Source organism: Pteropus vampyrus, unplaced genomic scaffold, assembly GCF_000151845.1.
Source record: "Pteropus vampyrus isolate Shadow unplaced genomic scaffold, Pvam_2.0 Scaffold56, whole genome shotgun sequence".
Taxonomy (NCBI): domain Eukaryota; kingdom Metazoa; phylum Chordata; class Mammalia; order Chiroptera; family Pteropodidae; genus Pteropus; species Pteropus vampyrus.
The window spans coordinates 5,690,452-5,704,439 of NW_011888837.1; the positions used below are offsets into that span (position 1 = coordinate 5,690,452).

Below are 13,988 nucleotides of genomic sequence, written 5' to 3' on the forward strand. Positions count from 1 at the left end.
TCTACTTTAGGCTTGAGAAGTAGAGACCGTGGCTTCTAGCAGTGGCAGTGAGTGCAGAGGAGAATGCAGATATCTAAAACTTCGAGTAGGGGGAGCCTTCCTTTCTGATTGAGGAATCTGTGGTCATAAGAAGGTGGCGCATGCTGCTTTTGCTTTTTTTCCTCTGTTGGACCCTACTACAGAAACAGTTGCACAAAGTAAGTGGCAAAATGAGGTAAATAAAACCCCAGCTTTTGGGCAGAGTGCCAAAACGGAAAGCCTCCGGGAACCAGAAAGTACTGGGGAGATCAAGGAGAGAGGGGAACTTGGGAAAGGAACCTATAAAATAGTATAGGTCTTGGGAGACATGAATGGTAGTATATCTGTAATACTTAGAATGGAGCTTGACTAAGAGTTAAACCCAATAAGCAGTTGCTTAATCAATGATTACTTTCCTAATATTGTATAGGAGACACACAGATTATCTTTTCTTGGTTTAGACTGTTAGGAGTCATGGAGATTAAGAGTATTGGCTCATTTTTAGAAACCATATGCTAGGCCACTCTTTACTTCATCTTAGAACATTGCACTTGGGATTTTGGAGGTCAGATGTTCTAACAAATGCTTATCCAAAGTAGTAGTCCTATCTGTAGTTTTTATTTAGAGATGATCAGTCATCTAGAGGTTATCAGTACATTTACAGTGACAGAAGCTAGCCACTTTAGGAAGATCATATGATTGTTTAATAATCATGTATATATACTTTGCTATTTTTGTTTAGTTCTGTCCTTTCTAAAAAAATTAAGTTGAATCCTTTTTCCACATTGTAGCTCTTAGTCCCCCAAAATATTCGAATAGACTTACTTCTGTACTGGCAATTCTCAGTGTGCCCCAGATATCTCTTTTAACTGACACATTTTCCTCAAGAGCCTTTGTTCTCTCTTCCCCTTTCTTTTAACCAGCGAATCCATGAAGATGTAGGCTAATTTTTTTGTGTGTGCCTGTGTGCATTTTTCTGGAACAAGGTTTGATAAGCTGAAAAACATTTAAGAATCACTGCCTTAGACACGTTCATGACTACAATTTGCCCTGCATACATCTGAATCTCAAAGGGACAAAAATGGTTAAGAACCCCTGTTTTTTAGTTTTCTCATAATGGTAGAAAGTGATTGAAGACAAAAGTTAGGAATTGCATGGAAAGAGGAAAATATGACAGTTCAAACAAAGAAATAGACATAGAGTTCACCTGTATCCAGTGACCCACCACCCTGATATCTTTGGTAAGTCTTCCATGTAGTCGTCTTAAGGTATTATTTCTGACATAATAAAGGATGTTAAGCAGAAGGTAGGATTTATTAAAGCAGTCTTTTCTTGAAAATATCTCTGCTACAGAATGAGGAATAACTTTCTGCAGTGGATAATCCCTTTAGCTAAACATAGTATTGTGACTAGTATATATTCAAATACACACATGTATGCACACACAAATATGGTGTTTAACATAATTCGATATCCCCTTCAAGGTCGACCAATCCCTGGTTTTGTTTTGTTTTTTTTCCCCCCTGCTGTACCAAGTCTTATGCTTTGCTGTTGAGAACCTAACAGGTAACATTGTCTCCTCAAAATGGTCATCCTTGCCTTCATAAGACCACAAAACGTTCTTGCATGGGAAAACACTATTGGAAATGCAGAGTAACTGAGATGTAGGTAGAGAAATTTGCAAATGCTGCTTTCATGAATTATCTTTAGATCAGTATCTGCCCCCCAAAATTCTCATGCATCTATACACTTTGTTTTTGTGCATAGCTAGCTTGTCATCCACAGCCAATTAAGTAGTCAATTATGCCCATAAAATATATAACAAAATTATAAAATATATAATTTTGCACAATATCTGAAAGAAAAAGTAAAATGAAATATTATGGCTATAAAAATTTTAAACTTTAGTGGAAGACATAGTACTCATAGTAAAGATTAGAGGTAATATAATTTTGATAATATAATTTTTAAAATTATGTATTTTAAAACTTAATGAAATCATTAAAGTCAGTCTAATAAAGTTGCAGGGGAAGTAATTATTTTCCATTTCTAAAGCTGTGTTGTTATTTTAGCTTACTGTAGGAATGGCAGTATAAGTTCTCACAAAGTATAAAATAGTTATAACAATCTGGTAAGTTTAGTGTATATAGTATAATAGTATAGATTAATGTATTAAAAAGATATGTTGGACATCTTTTTCTTGTATCTCTTACTATCCCAAAATTAAGGTAGGTATAGGTCTTTAACAGAAGGTAAAGGAATTTATTAGATGTGTAGTGGTTACTATCATCGATAATAAGGACACTTTGAGGTAAACCGAAGAATTAAGAAGGAAATGAAAGGAGACAGGAACACATGTTGATATCTTGGCTTTTTGTTTTGTTATGTTTTGTTTTTAACATAATAAATATAAGATGCCTTGTTTGCAGTGTACTGCTTACTTCAATGCAAATTAAAGTCTGTAAGGTCTGAGGACTTAGTGAGGTGAACTAAGCATTGCTTGATTTATTCCTTCCCAGAACTTTCACTTATAGATTGACATAAAGTGAAAATTCCTTCAATCATGGCCAAACCTTCTCATTTAGGGTTTGGTTTTGCATTACACGCAAGAGTGTGTTGAATAAATGATGATGAGAATAATTTTTTTCAGGAGGAATTCTCTTTATGCTAACGTGGCACATTTCTCACAATGGTCTCAGAGTCATTGGAAAGTAGGAATCTTGTTTAAACTTGAACTCTCACTGTGTGAATTTTGCCCATTGTGCTGTTTTAAGTTTTATATGGATTTTAAGAAATTGATTCATTTGGCAAAGTGCAAAATTCTCTAAATGTTGGAATGTAATATCTGGTTTTAACTGGTATGTTTAAGAATAACAACATGTTTGAATTTGAATTATAAACGCAAGGACTTTCCAAAGCTGTGAGCTTGGTTTAGGAGTTTTATGAATAAGTCTCATTCACTATATATATTTACTTACTGTAGTTTTTGCTAAATAGCAAGATAATTGTTATTCCATATTTAGTGTGTTAGTATAACATCCTAAAAATGTCTCTGTGTTAGATATGTGTTGTCTGAATGTGTGTAGTCAAGTAGTTTTATTTTAGATCTAGAAAGCATTAATTTCTAAACATTTTCTTACTTTCCTTTAAAAGTAAATCAACAAATAACTTCAAGAGAAAATATCACTGCTTCCTTCAGGGTAGGGATGAGGTGTGGTGTGGTATATTCTGACCCAGGATATGCTTTGGGGAAATTACTTGGAAATCGAGTGGAACAACTTCAAAATATTTTGCTGTAATATGTTCTGTAAGGCAATTAACTCTTGCCATGTAAAGACATGTAAATGTAGCTTTCTAAAAGAAGAGTTATAGAAAGTTTTTCTTTCACAGTAGAGTCTCTTAATAGGTAATTTATTTTAATTAAATATGTGAGAACACTGCCTAGAGTAAATACTGATACAGTTACCAAAATTTTTACTGTCTTCTCACTTTCACATCATTAATGTTATATACCCTTTCTTTTCAGCTAGATATGTCAAGTGACCAGATAGCTGCCAATTTGCAAGCAGTTATCAATGAAGTTTGTAGGCACAGACCGCTGAATTTGGGTAAGTGGTTTGCTGGGTAGACTTCCTGATAGCCCTGTGATACTTTTAAAATATTAAGAAAACAATCAAGTCAACATGCAACTACAATAGCAACAGTATTTCCAGGGATTAAATAAATAAAAGTGAATTCTCTGAAGGGTTCCTAATTATCTTATTTACAAGTGTAGTCGTTTAGAGAGACCTCTTTAACGTTAAGGAAATATTTTACTTCTTGAAACCTTTGTAAATTCCCACATTATTTTTACCATTAAATAAAATAAAGTTTGAAAGAAAATTGTAACCATGGTGCCTAAACTTACAGTGGCATTAAATAGAAACTATATTTATGAAATAATATTGTGAAGCCAGACCATTCACTTTGTCACTGGCACTACCTTTCTTAATCTTATTTTTTTCCCACATGGGGAGGTGTTACTAACTTAAATCGAAATTGTTAATTTTGTTTGCCAAGTCCTTAGTAAATATACCTTTATTTGATACAAACCTACAGGTTGTTCTTAATACCACAGGATCGTGAAGACTTGCAGTTATCGTTTTCTAATGATTAAAACAATGTTCAAATAATTAACAAGTTATTTCACTGAAATACCTGAATATTCTGGAGACGGTTTGAAAGCTCTGTTTATAGATAGTAATTGAAGAAAACACTTATTTGGTGTTGAAGAAAACACTTCTTACATAAAATTTTTAATACATTGCTCTACTAATGAGGCTAATTATTAGATATATATTTCAACACAAAAGAGTGAAGCTTTATCTTCATATTTACTTTATTCATAGGACTCATATCAATGAAGAATGTTGTATCCAACAATAACAAACTGGCATATTGCAAGTGACATTCTGTAGAAGTGAAAAAGAAGAGGCTGCAGTAGAAGAAACTAGATTTCTTCTGCATTACACATTCTTTACACAAATAGTCCATTTTCAGCAGTAGAATTAAATGCAGATCAAATGCTTTTAAAAGTTTTTGTGCCTAGGTGGCAATTACAGTCGTCACACACTTAAAGAGAAAAAGAACAATAATAATACAGAACACAGTATTTTTAACACTTAAAGCACATTTAACACTTTCAGCCGTCTACTGGGTTCTCAGATCCGATTGGCAACTGAAATTTCACATCTACCTGGGCTTGCATGGCTAAGGTACTGTTTCACAGAGCTTTATAACCATTTTAGCAGCTTCATCCAAATCATCACAAGCAAGAATTTCAAGTCCACTGTCTGTTATTAGTGCCTTAGCATCATCAACTTGTGTACCTTATAACCATACCACAATAGGTATTTTAATTTCCAGATCCTTTACTGCCATGACTATACCCTGTGCAATAACGTCACACCACATGATTTCTCCAAAAAAATGTTTACCAGAATAGCCAGTACCTTTTTATCTAAAGTGATAATCTTAAATGCTTCTGTTACTGATGGGTTGTAGTGCCACCACTAACATCAAGAAATTTGGCTGGAGTCTCCCCATGAAGTTTTATTATATCCATTGTGGCTATAGCCAAACCAGCGTCATTTACTAGACAGCTTATATACTCCATCTAGGCCAATGTAGTTGACATCTGCCTTAGCTACATCTTTGTCCCTTTCATATTCTTAGGTCTAGTCCTGTGGGTCAAGGATTTTTTTCTGGCGATAAGCTGAATTAGAATCAGAATTGATCTTTGCATCCATACATAGCACAGTTCAATCTGAATCTTCTACCATTGGATTTATTTCTACCAGGGTTGCATCATATTTCAGGAAAAGATTTTAAAGCTTGACCATGTTTTCTGCCACAGAATCCACAACATTAGGTGGAAAGTTGATTCTTGTCTTTGTTTCCAGGACCCTTTGTGGTACGAGCTTTTCTTCGAAGTTCGACTAGTGAAGGTTTGTTATTAAAGGTCGAGCCTTTGTTGCCTAAAGAAGTGGAAACCAAAGAAAGCAACCAAGAAGCTGCCTAAAAGTGTTGTATTGTGAAATTATTTTTAGTGGATTAAGAAGCAACAGAGAAAATTATAAAACTGTATAATTTCTATGTTTGGTATCTTGTTATTTCTTGATCATCATGCTCAAAAGTGAATTTTCACACTGGAAAAATCTTACAACACTTTCAAAAATAAGAAAATAAAATTTTATCTGAGTCTACATTTTATATCCTGTTAAATCTTCTTCCTTATAGTTCAGATTCAACATGCTGGTAATTACAGCAGCAATTTCTAGCTTAATAACTTTCCATGGAGAGCCATACCATCTGAGGGAAAAGTAACATCTTCAGTCCTCATAAGACAGAGAATGGCAGAGTCATGAACTACATCACAAATATGACTATTTTCTAAAGAAAAATTATGGAAAATGTTCATTCTAAAAGATTCTGGATGTAACTTGTGATAACGAATATAGAATATGAGTGGGCAGGAAATCTTTGTTTTTCTCTTAGGAATCAATCTATAATATTTGTATTTCTTAGTTTTATAGCGCTTTGCAATATACGAGGCACTGTGTGTGGTGTTTTCATATACTTAACCTCATTTGATTCTGAATTCTCTGCTAATAGCACGTAATAGGTTTGGTTAGTGTTTATTGAATGAACATGCCATGAGGTGGATAGAACAGCTTCATTTATGGATGAAGAATCAGGCTAAGAAGTTGTGTCTTTCATCAAGTGCCAGCTTACAAATTAGTATTGGTCCTTTAGTGTTTACTGGTATGTGACAAAATAATAATAATAAAATAATAATAATAATAATAATTTTGGCATTCAACTGCCAACTGTCCTTTCTTGGGAATGATTTCCTTATTCTGCGACTGTCTCCCATTTCTTTAGAGGATGTTTAAATGCCTTTTCTTATATGAAATAATAGTGCCGATAAATTTGTTGGTGAGTTTTAATAACACTCACTTTGTAAAGAATATTTTGACAGCTCCATATAGGCCTTCCATATTGTTTTTGAAATTTTAGTAATCTGGGAAGTCCAAATGACTGAACAACCACTGTACCCCACTATGCTTTTTTCCCATAGGAAAATTAAAATTTAAAGGCTATTTACCAAAAACAGCTGTAACATTAACTACAAAACTGTAACAGCAGTTAACTTCCATTACAGGCCTACTACTATCTTATGCTTTATATGCATCCTCTCTTTTCATCCTCACAGCAGTTTGGTGAGGAGGATGTTGTTCCCATCTTTCAGAAAAGGAAATTGAAACCAGTATGAGGTCCCATAAATGGCAAAGTGAGATTCAAAGCTGGATTTGTTTTTGAAGTCTGTTCTCTTAACTGTTAGACTATTTTACCTCCTTTTTATATATTCTGAGGTAAACTGTTAAACTGAACACTTTAAAATTTTAAAATATTGAATAATTAAACTTCATTTTCTTAATATCTAATTATGAGGTTGTGGCATAGCCAATATGAAGAAAGTGGAAGTAAAGGGTTGAAAGAAGTGGGATGAGAAAAGAGTAGAGCAGGATAGAAAAAGATACCTATTCGTTTCCCACAATTACTATCTTTTTTTTTATAATAATAATTTTTTTTATTTTCCAGTTATAGTTGGCATACAATACTATATTAGTTTCAGGTGTACAACATAGTTATTAGACATCTACATAACTCACAAAGTGATCACCCCAATAAATGTAGTGCCCTCTAACACCATACATAGTTATTACAATTTATTGGCTATATTCCTTATGCTATACTTCTATCTCCATGACTCTCGATAACTACCAATTTGTATATCTTAATCCCCTCTCCCGTTTTCACTGACCCCCTGAACCCCTCTCCTATCGGATAACCCTCAGAAGGTTCTCTGTATCTGAGTTTGTTTGTTTGTTTGTTCATTTTGTTCTTTAGATTCTACATAAACATGCAATCATATGGCATTTTTCTCCCTCTATATGACTTACTCCACTCAACACGCTATCCTTTAGGTCCATTATGCAATATCTTTTCCCATCCCCTTTTAGTCTGTGAGTGACTTTTAATCTGAAATGAGTCTCTTGTAGGCAGCATATGTAAGGGTCTTGTTTTCTTATCCATTCAGCCACTCACTCTGTTGATTCGAGTACTTAATTTTTCACTTGAAGTACTTATTAATAGATAAGTAATTGCCATTCTTTATTCATATTTTTGCAACATATTTTTTCTTCTCGAAGTCTCTCCCACATTTCTTGTAATGCTGGCTTGGTGATGATGAACTCCTTTAGCTTTGTCTTGTCTGGGAAGCTGTTTATCTGTCCTTCAACTCTAAATGATAGCTTTGCTGGATAAAGTAATCTTGGTTATAGATCCTGGGTTTTCATCACTTTGAATATTTTGTGCCAAGCCTTTCTGTCCTGCAAAGTTTCTTTTGAGAAATCAGCTGCCACTCTTAGGAGAGCTCCCTTGTAGGTAACGAATTGCTTTCTCTTGCTGCTTTTAAGATTCTCTCTTTGTATTTAACCTTTAGAATTTTAATAATGATGTGTCTTGGTGTGGGCCTCCATGGGTTCATCTTTTTGGGGACTTTCTGAGCTTCCTGGGGTTATATGTCTATTTCCTTCACCAGGTTAGGGAAGTTTGCCATCATTATCTTCAAATAGGTTTTCAACTTATTGCTTTTTTTTCTCCTCCTGGTACCCCTATGATGTGAATCTTGTTACATTTGATGTTATCCAATAGGCTTTGTATCTTCATTATTTTGGATCTTTTTCTCTTGTTGCCGTTCTGATTGGGTGTCCTCTGCTACACCGTCCTCTATATCGGTGATTTGATCCTCTGCTTCCTCCTCTCTGTTGATTCTCTCTAATATACTCTTCATCTCAGATATTTTATTCTTCATTTCTGACTGGTTCCCTTTTGTAATTTCCATTTACATTTTTATATTTTTTATCTTTTTGTTAAAGTTCTTACTGAGTTCATCTATTCCTCTCTTAAGTTTGTTGAGCATCTTTATAACCAGTGTTTTAAACTCTTCATCTGGTATATTGCTTGTCTCCATTTTGGTGAATTCTTTTTCTGAAGCTTTGTTCTGTTCTTTCAAGTAGGACATGTTTTTTTGTCTCCCCATTTTGGCTGCCTCCCTCTATCTGTTTCTATGTGTTAGGTAGGGCTCCTAAGTCTCCCAATCTTAGTAGAGTGACTTTATGTAGTAGGTGTGCCATGGGGCTCCTTGGCACAGACCTGAGAGGGGCCCAGCTGCAGGCCAAGTTCAGCTGCAGCCAGTGCACCTCCAGGGCCGCCTAGTAAGAGACACCAAGCAATCCACATGTGGTTGCCACCTATGCTGGTCTTTTAGGTGGCTCAAGGGATCAAGTCCAAAACCAAGGCTGGCTGCCACTAGTGCAGGGTTTGGGGCTGCTCAGCAAGAGGTACAGGGCATGTCAAGGCCAAATGTTGCCGCTTTTGTTTGTAATCCTTTGAGAGATTTTCTGAAAGTTCACAGATGGAGCCAGGACAGCCCATTTGTATGGAATAAAATCACTGGAAGCAGCTTCGATGGGCCCACAAGTTGGAAGAGGTGGAGTCTCAGGGAATCCCCTGGGTGGAGCGACCTGTGTTATATAGGTTAATGGTGCCTGTGTCTGCAGACTGGGAGTGGGGAGGGCTCAACAGAGGAACAATGGCTTCTGCTTGCACCTCTGTCCAGGAGCCAGCCACCCCTCCAGCCCTTTCCCTGAAGCCCAACAGCTCAGTGCCTCCCATATGTTCCTGGTTCCCCTTGAGCAGTCTGTCAGCGAGTAAGGCCGGGCGTGGGCCCTTTAAGAGGAAAGTCTACGCTTCTCGCGGCACCCTGACTCACACAGCTACACCGCTGGTTTTCACAGCCAGAGGTTGTAGGGACTTCTCTTTCCAGCACTGGAACCCTGAGCTGGGGAGCCAGCTGGACTGGACTCTATGCTCCTCAGGTGGGGAGGGGGCTCCACAGCCAAGATAACCCTGCTGATTCTCGACCATCACTCTCTGTTGTGGGACCGGCCATTTGGCATCTCTGCCCTGCCCACCGTTTTGAGGTGACTTGTTATTTGAGGTGACCTAGTTGTAGGGCTTCTGTTCAGCCAGATCTCTGATGACTCCTTCGTACTGGTTGCTCTGTAGTTCTGTTACAATTTTAGTGTGGTTGCTAGAGGAGGCATGAACAGCCTTTGTCTTCTATGCCATCTTGAATCTCTCCCAATTACCATCTTTTGAAAGCTTACTAATTAATCGTATTTGAAGATCCTAACTCATACAGTAGAAGCTCTTGTATTGTATTTGTAGATTTTCTTTTCATTAATAGAGTAGGCATACTCATTATTGATAATTTTAGAAACACTAATATTTTATAAATCACTGTTAATTCTACTCATAGATAACCAGCATTAATATTTTGATGCTTTCCAATGTCTTTTTTCATTTGACAGGGAGAAAGACAGAACATGTATACATGTGATCTTATAAAGCATTTCCCCATGGTAATTAAAATTTCATATAAAAAGCATCATTTTAATGGTTGAACAATATTCCATCCTGTTGATGCTCAAATTAATGGAATCATTTCCCAATTTGGGAACATTTAATTTGCTTAAGCCCCTCCCCCTCCATTATTTACAACACCTTAGAGAAAATCTTTGGATATAATTTATTTTCCTCTCTATTTCTAGAAGTGACATTCTGGGTTGAAAGGTATGATATGGCTAAAGGTGCCTTTTTGATCAGAACAAACCAGAACAAAGAAATATGATTGGAAAACTTGCTCTGGGCAAGAACATTCCAGGGTCTTATTAACTGGCCTATGAATAACTTATTTCCTGCCCTTAGAGCATTCCTTGCCTCCATTTGAGCATTCTTCCTATTGACTAACTAGAACTGAGTGTTTATAATGATATGCTTTGAGTGTTTATAATGATATGCTTCTGGAAAAGTAGTAGAATTGTATAGATTAGTCTTACTGTAAATCTCTTTTGTATTACTATTTTCTTCCTCTTAGCAATAAATTAAATCTTACATTTAAAAGAGTAAAAACTTACAAATTTTTTAGTAAATACTAGTGATTCTCAGACTAGTATGCATCCATATCACCTGGAGGGCTTGCAAGCACAAATTGCTGGATTCCAGTCAGCAGTCTGAGGTGGACCTTGAAAATTTACATTTCTAACAAGTTCCCAGGTGATGGTGATGCTGGTCCAGGGACCACACTTTGAGAACCACTGGTATCTGCTAATGGCTCTTTTAAACATGGACGGATAAAAACATCTCTGGCTTTGGTACCAGTGTCACTTTATTTAAAAGTTTAACAGGTAATTCTGATACATTAGGGTTGAGAATCATTAGTATATTCAATTACCCAACTTATAAAAGATGCAAAATTTGCAATAAAAGTCAAGATTTTAAATGACTGAGATGACAGAAAGATAAAACTATATTTAAGAGCCAGAACTAGTTTCTAGCTTTCTGGTTTATCCCTATGAGTAAATAATGTAGATTCCAGGTTTTAACTATGGGGAAACAATTCAAAATCTGGGATCTTCTGTAAAACAAGGACTTAAGATGATCACCAGTGTACTTTCTAACATAAATTTTATGATACACCTTTTGCAGATGGCATTTCACACTGTTAGAAGTGATGTAAGATAATGTTATTAACATTACTAATATAAACACATATAAACATACATTTAATGGTGTTAGCATTATCTAGTTAAAGACCAAATGCTTGGGGTAGGACAGGGGAACCTATTCAGTAGTGGGTTTTTTCATATAGTAAGTAGTTAATCACAGTGTCCAGTAGGTGGCAATAATAACCTTTCATACAATTTTAAAATAGTCAACTTATTGATAAATAATTATTTTCTTCACTTGACTATACAAATAAAATAGTAAAAATACTTTATAGACCACTTGGAGCTTTGTTTTGAAGTGAATATTTTTTGTTTTTGTTCTATTTTGGGCATGTTACAGAAGTTGCTTTACGTGTCACTAAAATAATGCATACTGCAAATTTTTTATGTTTTAACTTTTATAGAATTTTTCAAATATACAGAAAATTTAAAAAATAAAATAACACCAATTTACTCACCACCCAGCTTCAGCAATTATCAACATCATGCTGTTGTTCTAGTTGCTTCTATCCTAGTCCTCATCTCTGCTAGAGTAATTAAAAGCAAATCCTGTATATCATATCACTTAACCTATAGAGCTTTAAGAATAATCAGACTATTATTACAAGAAGATTGTAGGTCCAGTTTTCAGAACTTTGATTTTTTTTGTATTCTATTCTGACCATTGAGAGCATTTAGTTTTTTTTGGATTAATTTTTTCATATAATTATGAACAAAACATAAAATATTTGTAGTGCTCTAAGAACTTACAGAACATAGGAACATAATCAGCCACATAAAATTGTATAAAATAACAGTACTTTTAAAAATAAGAAGGAAATTGGTATTATCACTTAAATTTAAAAAAAATAGAAATTTAACTAATAATAGATTGAGATAACATTCAATTTTTATTTGAAGGTATCCAAAGGAATTAAAGTTTTACTGTATTGTTTTATTTAAAAAAAATAGAAGCCTATTAAATAAATTTGACAGGTAGAGAAAGGAAGAACACAATGAAGAATTTAAAGAGAATAATGACCTATAATTCCTTAACAATCACTTAATATTTTATTATACTTCCTTTTTTCTTCTCTCTATGTGGAGGTATCTTTTTTTTTTTTTTTTAACCAAAATAACATGGTTGTGATCATGTTGGATATAGAGTAGGAAGGAAGACATTTTGTCTCTGAAGTTTCCCATATCTCCTGCTATTTAGTCACTTTCAATTGAAAAAAGCCAACCAAAATCAATTTCCAGGTGTTTGCTAAATGAAAGGTCTTATACTTTCTGTATCTCATTATGTCCTACATAAGACTTTATATTATTGTTTTCTAAGTTGGTAATTGCTTTAATGGAATTAATTTATACACGTTTTTAAATAGTGTTTCCCAAACCTAGTGTTTGGGGAACTTAGTGTTTCCCAAAAGGAAATACATATATCATTAGCGGCACAGGAAATGAATTTTGATGATAAACCACATTTAAATTAATAGTTAATAGGTCTTTAGTGTGTTATAAGAAAATGTAAGTAGCACATAAAGACCATGATTTCATGGGTATTATTGCCTAGGATGACATTAAAGTGGGTGATTCTTTGTAAATTCCATTTAAAAATATTAACTAAACTATATCAATATGTAAATTTTATAAACTGCTTTCCAAAGTGGCTATACCATTTTACATTCCCTCCAGTAATGCATGAGGGTTCCAGTTTCTCTTCATCTTTGTCAACACTTAGAATTGTCTGTCCTTTTTATTATAGCCATTCTAGTGACTTTGTAGTAGTCATACATGCTTTAAATGAGAAAGTTAGTTCTTTTGCTGAGAAAGTATTTGGGGATAAATGATAGTAATTTTTAAATATGTATCATTTAGAAGTCAGAATATATTTATACTATAAGCTAGGACCAATGCGGACTTTATAGAGAAGCAAATTTTGGCTCAAAGTTAATCAAAACAAGCACCGTGGACTATTGCAAAGTAGTAATGACCTTTTTATTGTATGCATTTAGATGCAGCTGTATCAGTTAGTTCTTCAATTACAGTCAACCGAAATTGGCTGACTGACTTAACAAGAGAAGGGCTGTATTATAAGGATATGGGCTGATTCACAGAATCTAAGGAAAAGCCAAATAACTGGTACTTTAAAAGGGTAGGAAGCAGCTCAGCTCAAGGGTTCTAAGTAGCAGGAATCAATGGAAGTATCCCCAGAGAGCTACTGTCAAGGTGAATCAGCTCCGTTTTCTGACCTTGTGTCACTGCACTCAAGATTCTAAGAGGAGAGAGTCTGCTTGGCCTCGTTTAGTTTACATGCCCACTCCTTCGTCAGGAGAAGGCAGAATTGATAATCTCCCCAAAGTACATGTAGCAGGGTAGAAGAAATTTCCCAAGGTAATGAAGTGCCTTTACCAAAAGAAGGGGCTACTGGGTGCTGGGCAGGCAAAACCAATAGATGCTCACTATACCAGCTCACTACCGCTGATGAATATTTAGGGAGAAATAGTAGCAATGATAGGAGGCTTGACAAGTCTCTAAGGCCTATTCATTCCTTGAATATTTATTCGATGTTTCCTGTGATTTTTATGAAATCAATAACTATATTTCTTTAAACTCAAAATATTTACTTCGTTAGTCTAAAAAGTATTTTTACATAGTAAATATTCTTCAAGTGCAAAAAAAAAATGTTGCTTGTTTAGTTTTGGAGGGGAGAAGTATCAATTTCATTTTATTAAACACATAAACAGATTCCCATGGTAAACAGATTGATTAGACAGAGCAAAACTTCTGTGATTCCCCCAACTAGCCTCCATT

At 34.9% G+C, this 13,988-nt stretch overlaps 1 protein-coding gene and 1 long non-coding RNA gene across 3 annotated transcripts in view; both read left to right on the forward strand.

The window, feature by feature from the left end:
* MRPL1 (mitochondrial ribosomal protein L1) overlaps positions 1-5,769 on the forward strand; it is a 61,020-nt gene extending 55,251 nt beyond the window's left edge. For both annotated transcript variants that reach the window (XM_023530887.1, XM_011360584.2), the window contains 2 exons: positions 3,545-3,626; positions 5,460-5,769. In XM_023530887.1, coding sequence (XP_023386655.1) covers positions 3,545-3,626; positions 5,460-5,578 — 201 coding nt within the window. In that variant the 3' untranslated portion in view covers positions 5,579-5,769. The remainder of the gene's footprint in view (positions 1-3,544; positions 3,627-5,459) is intronic.
* Positions 5,770-8,779: 3,010 nt separating this feature from the next.
* The window catches only part of LOC111739985, a 52,581-nt gene continuing 47,372 nt past the window's right edge, over positions 8,780-13,988 (forward strand). The window contains exon 1 of the long non-coding RNA XR_002780434.1: positions 8,780-9,608. This is a non-coding gene — a long non-coding RNA (uncharacterized LOC111739985). The remainder of the gene's footprint in view (positions 9,609-13,988) is intronic.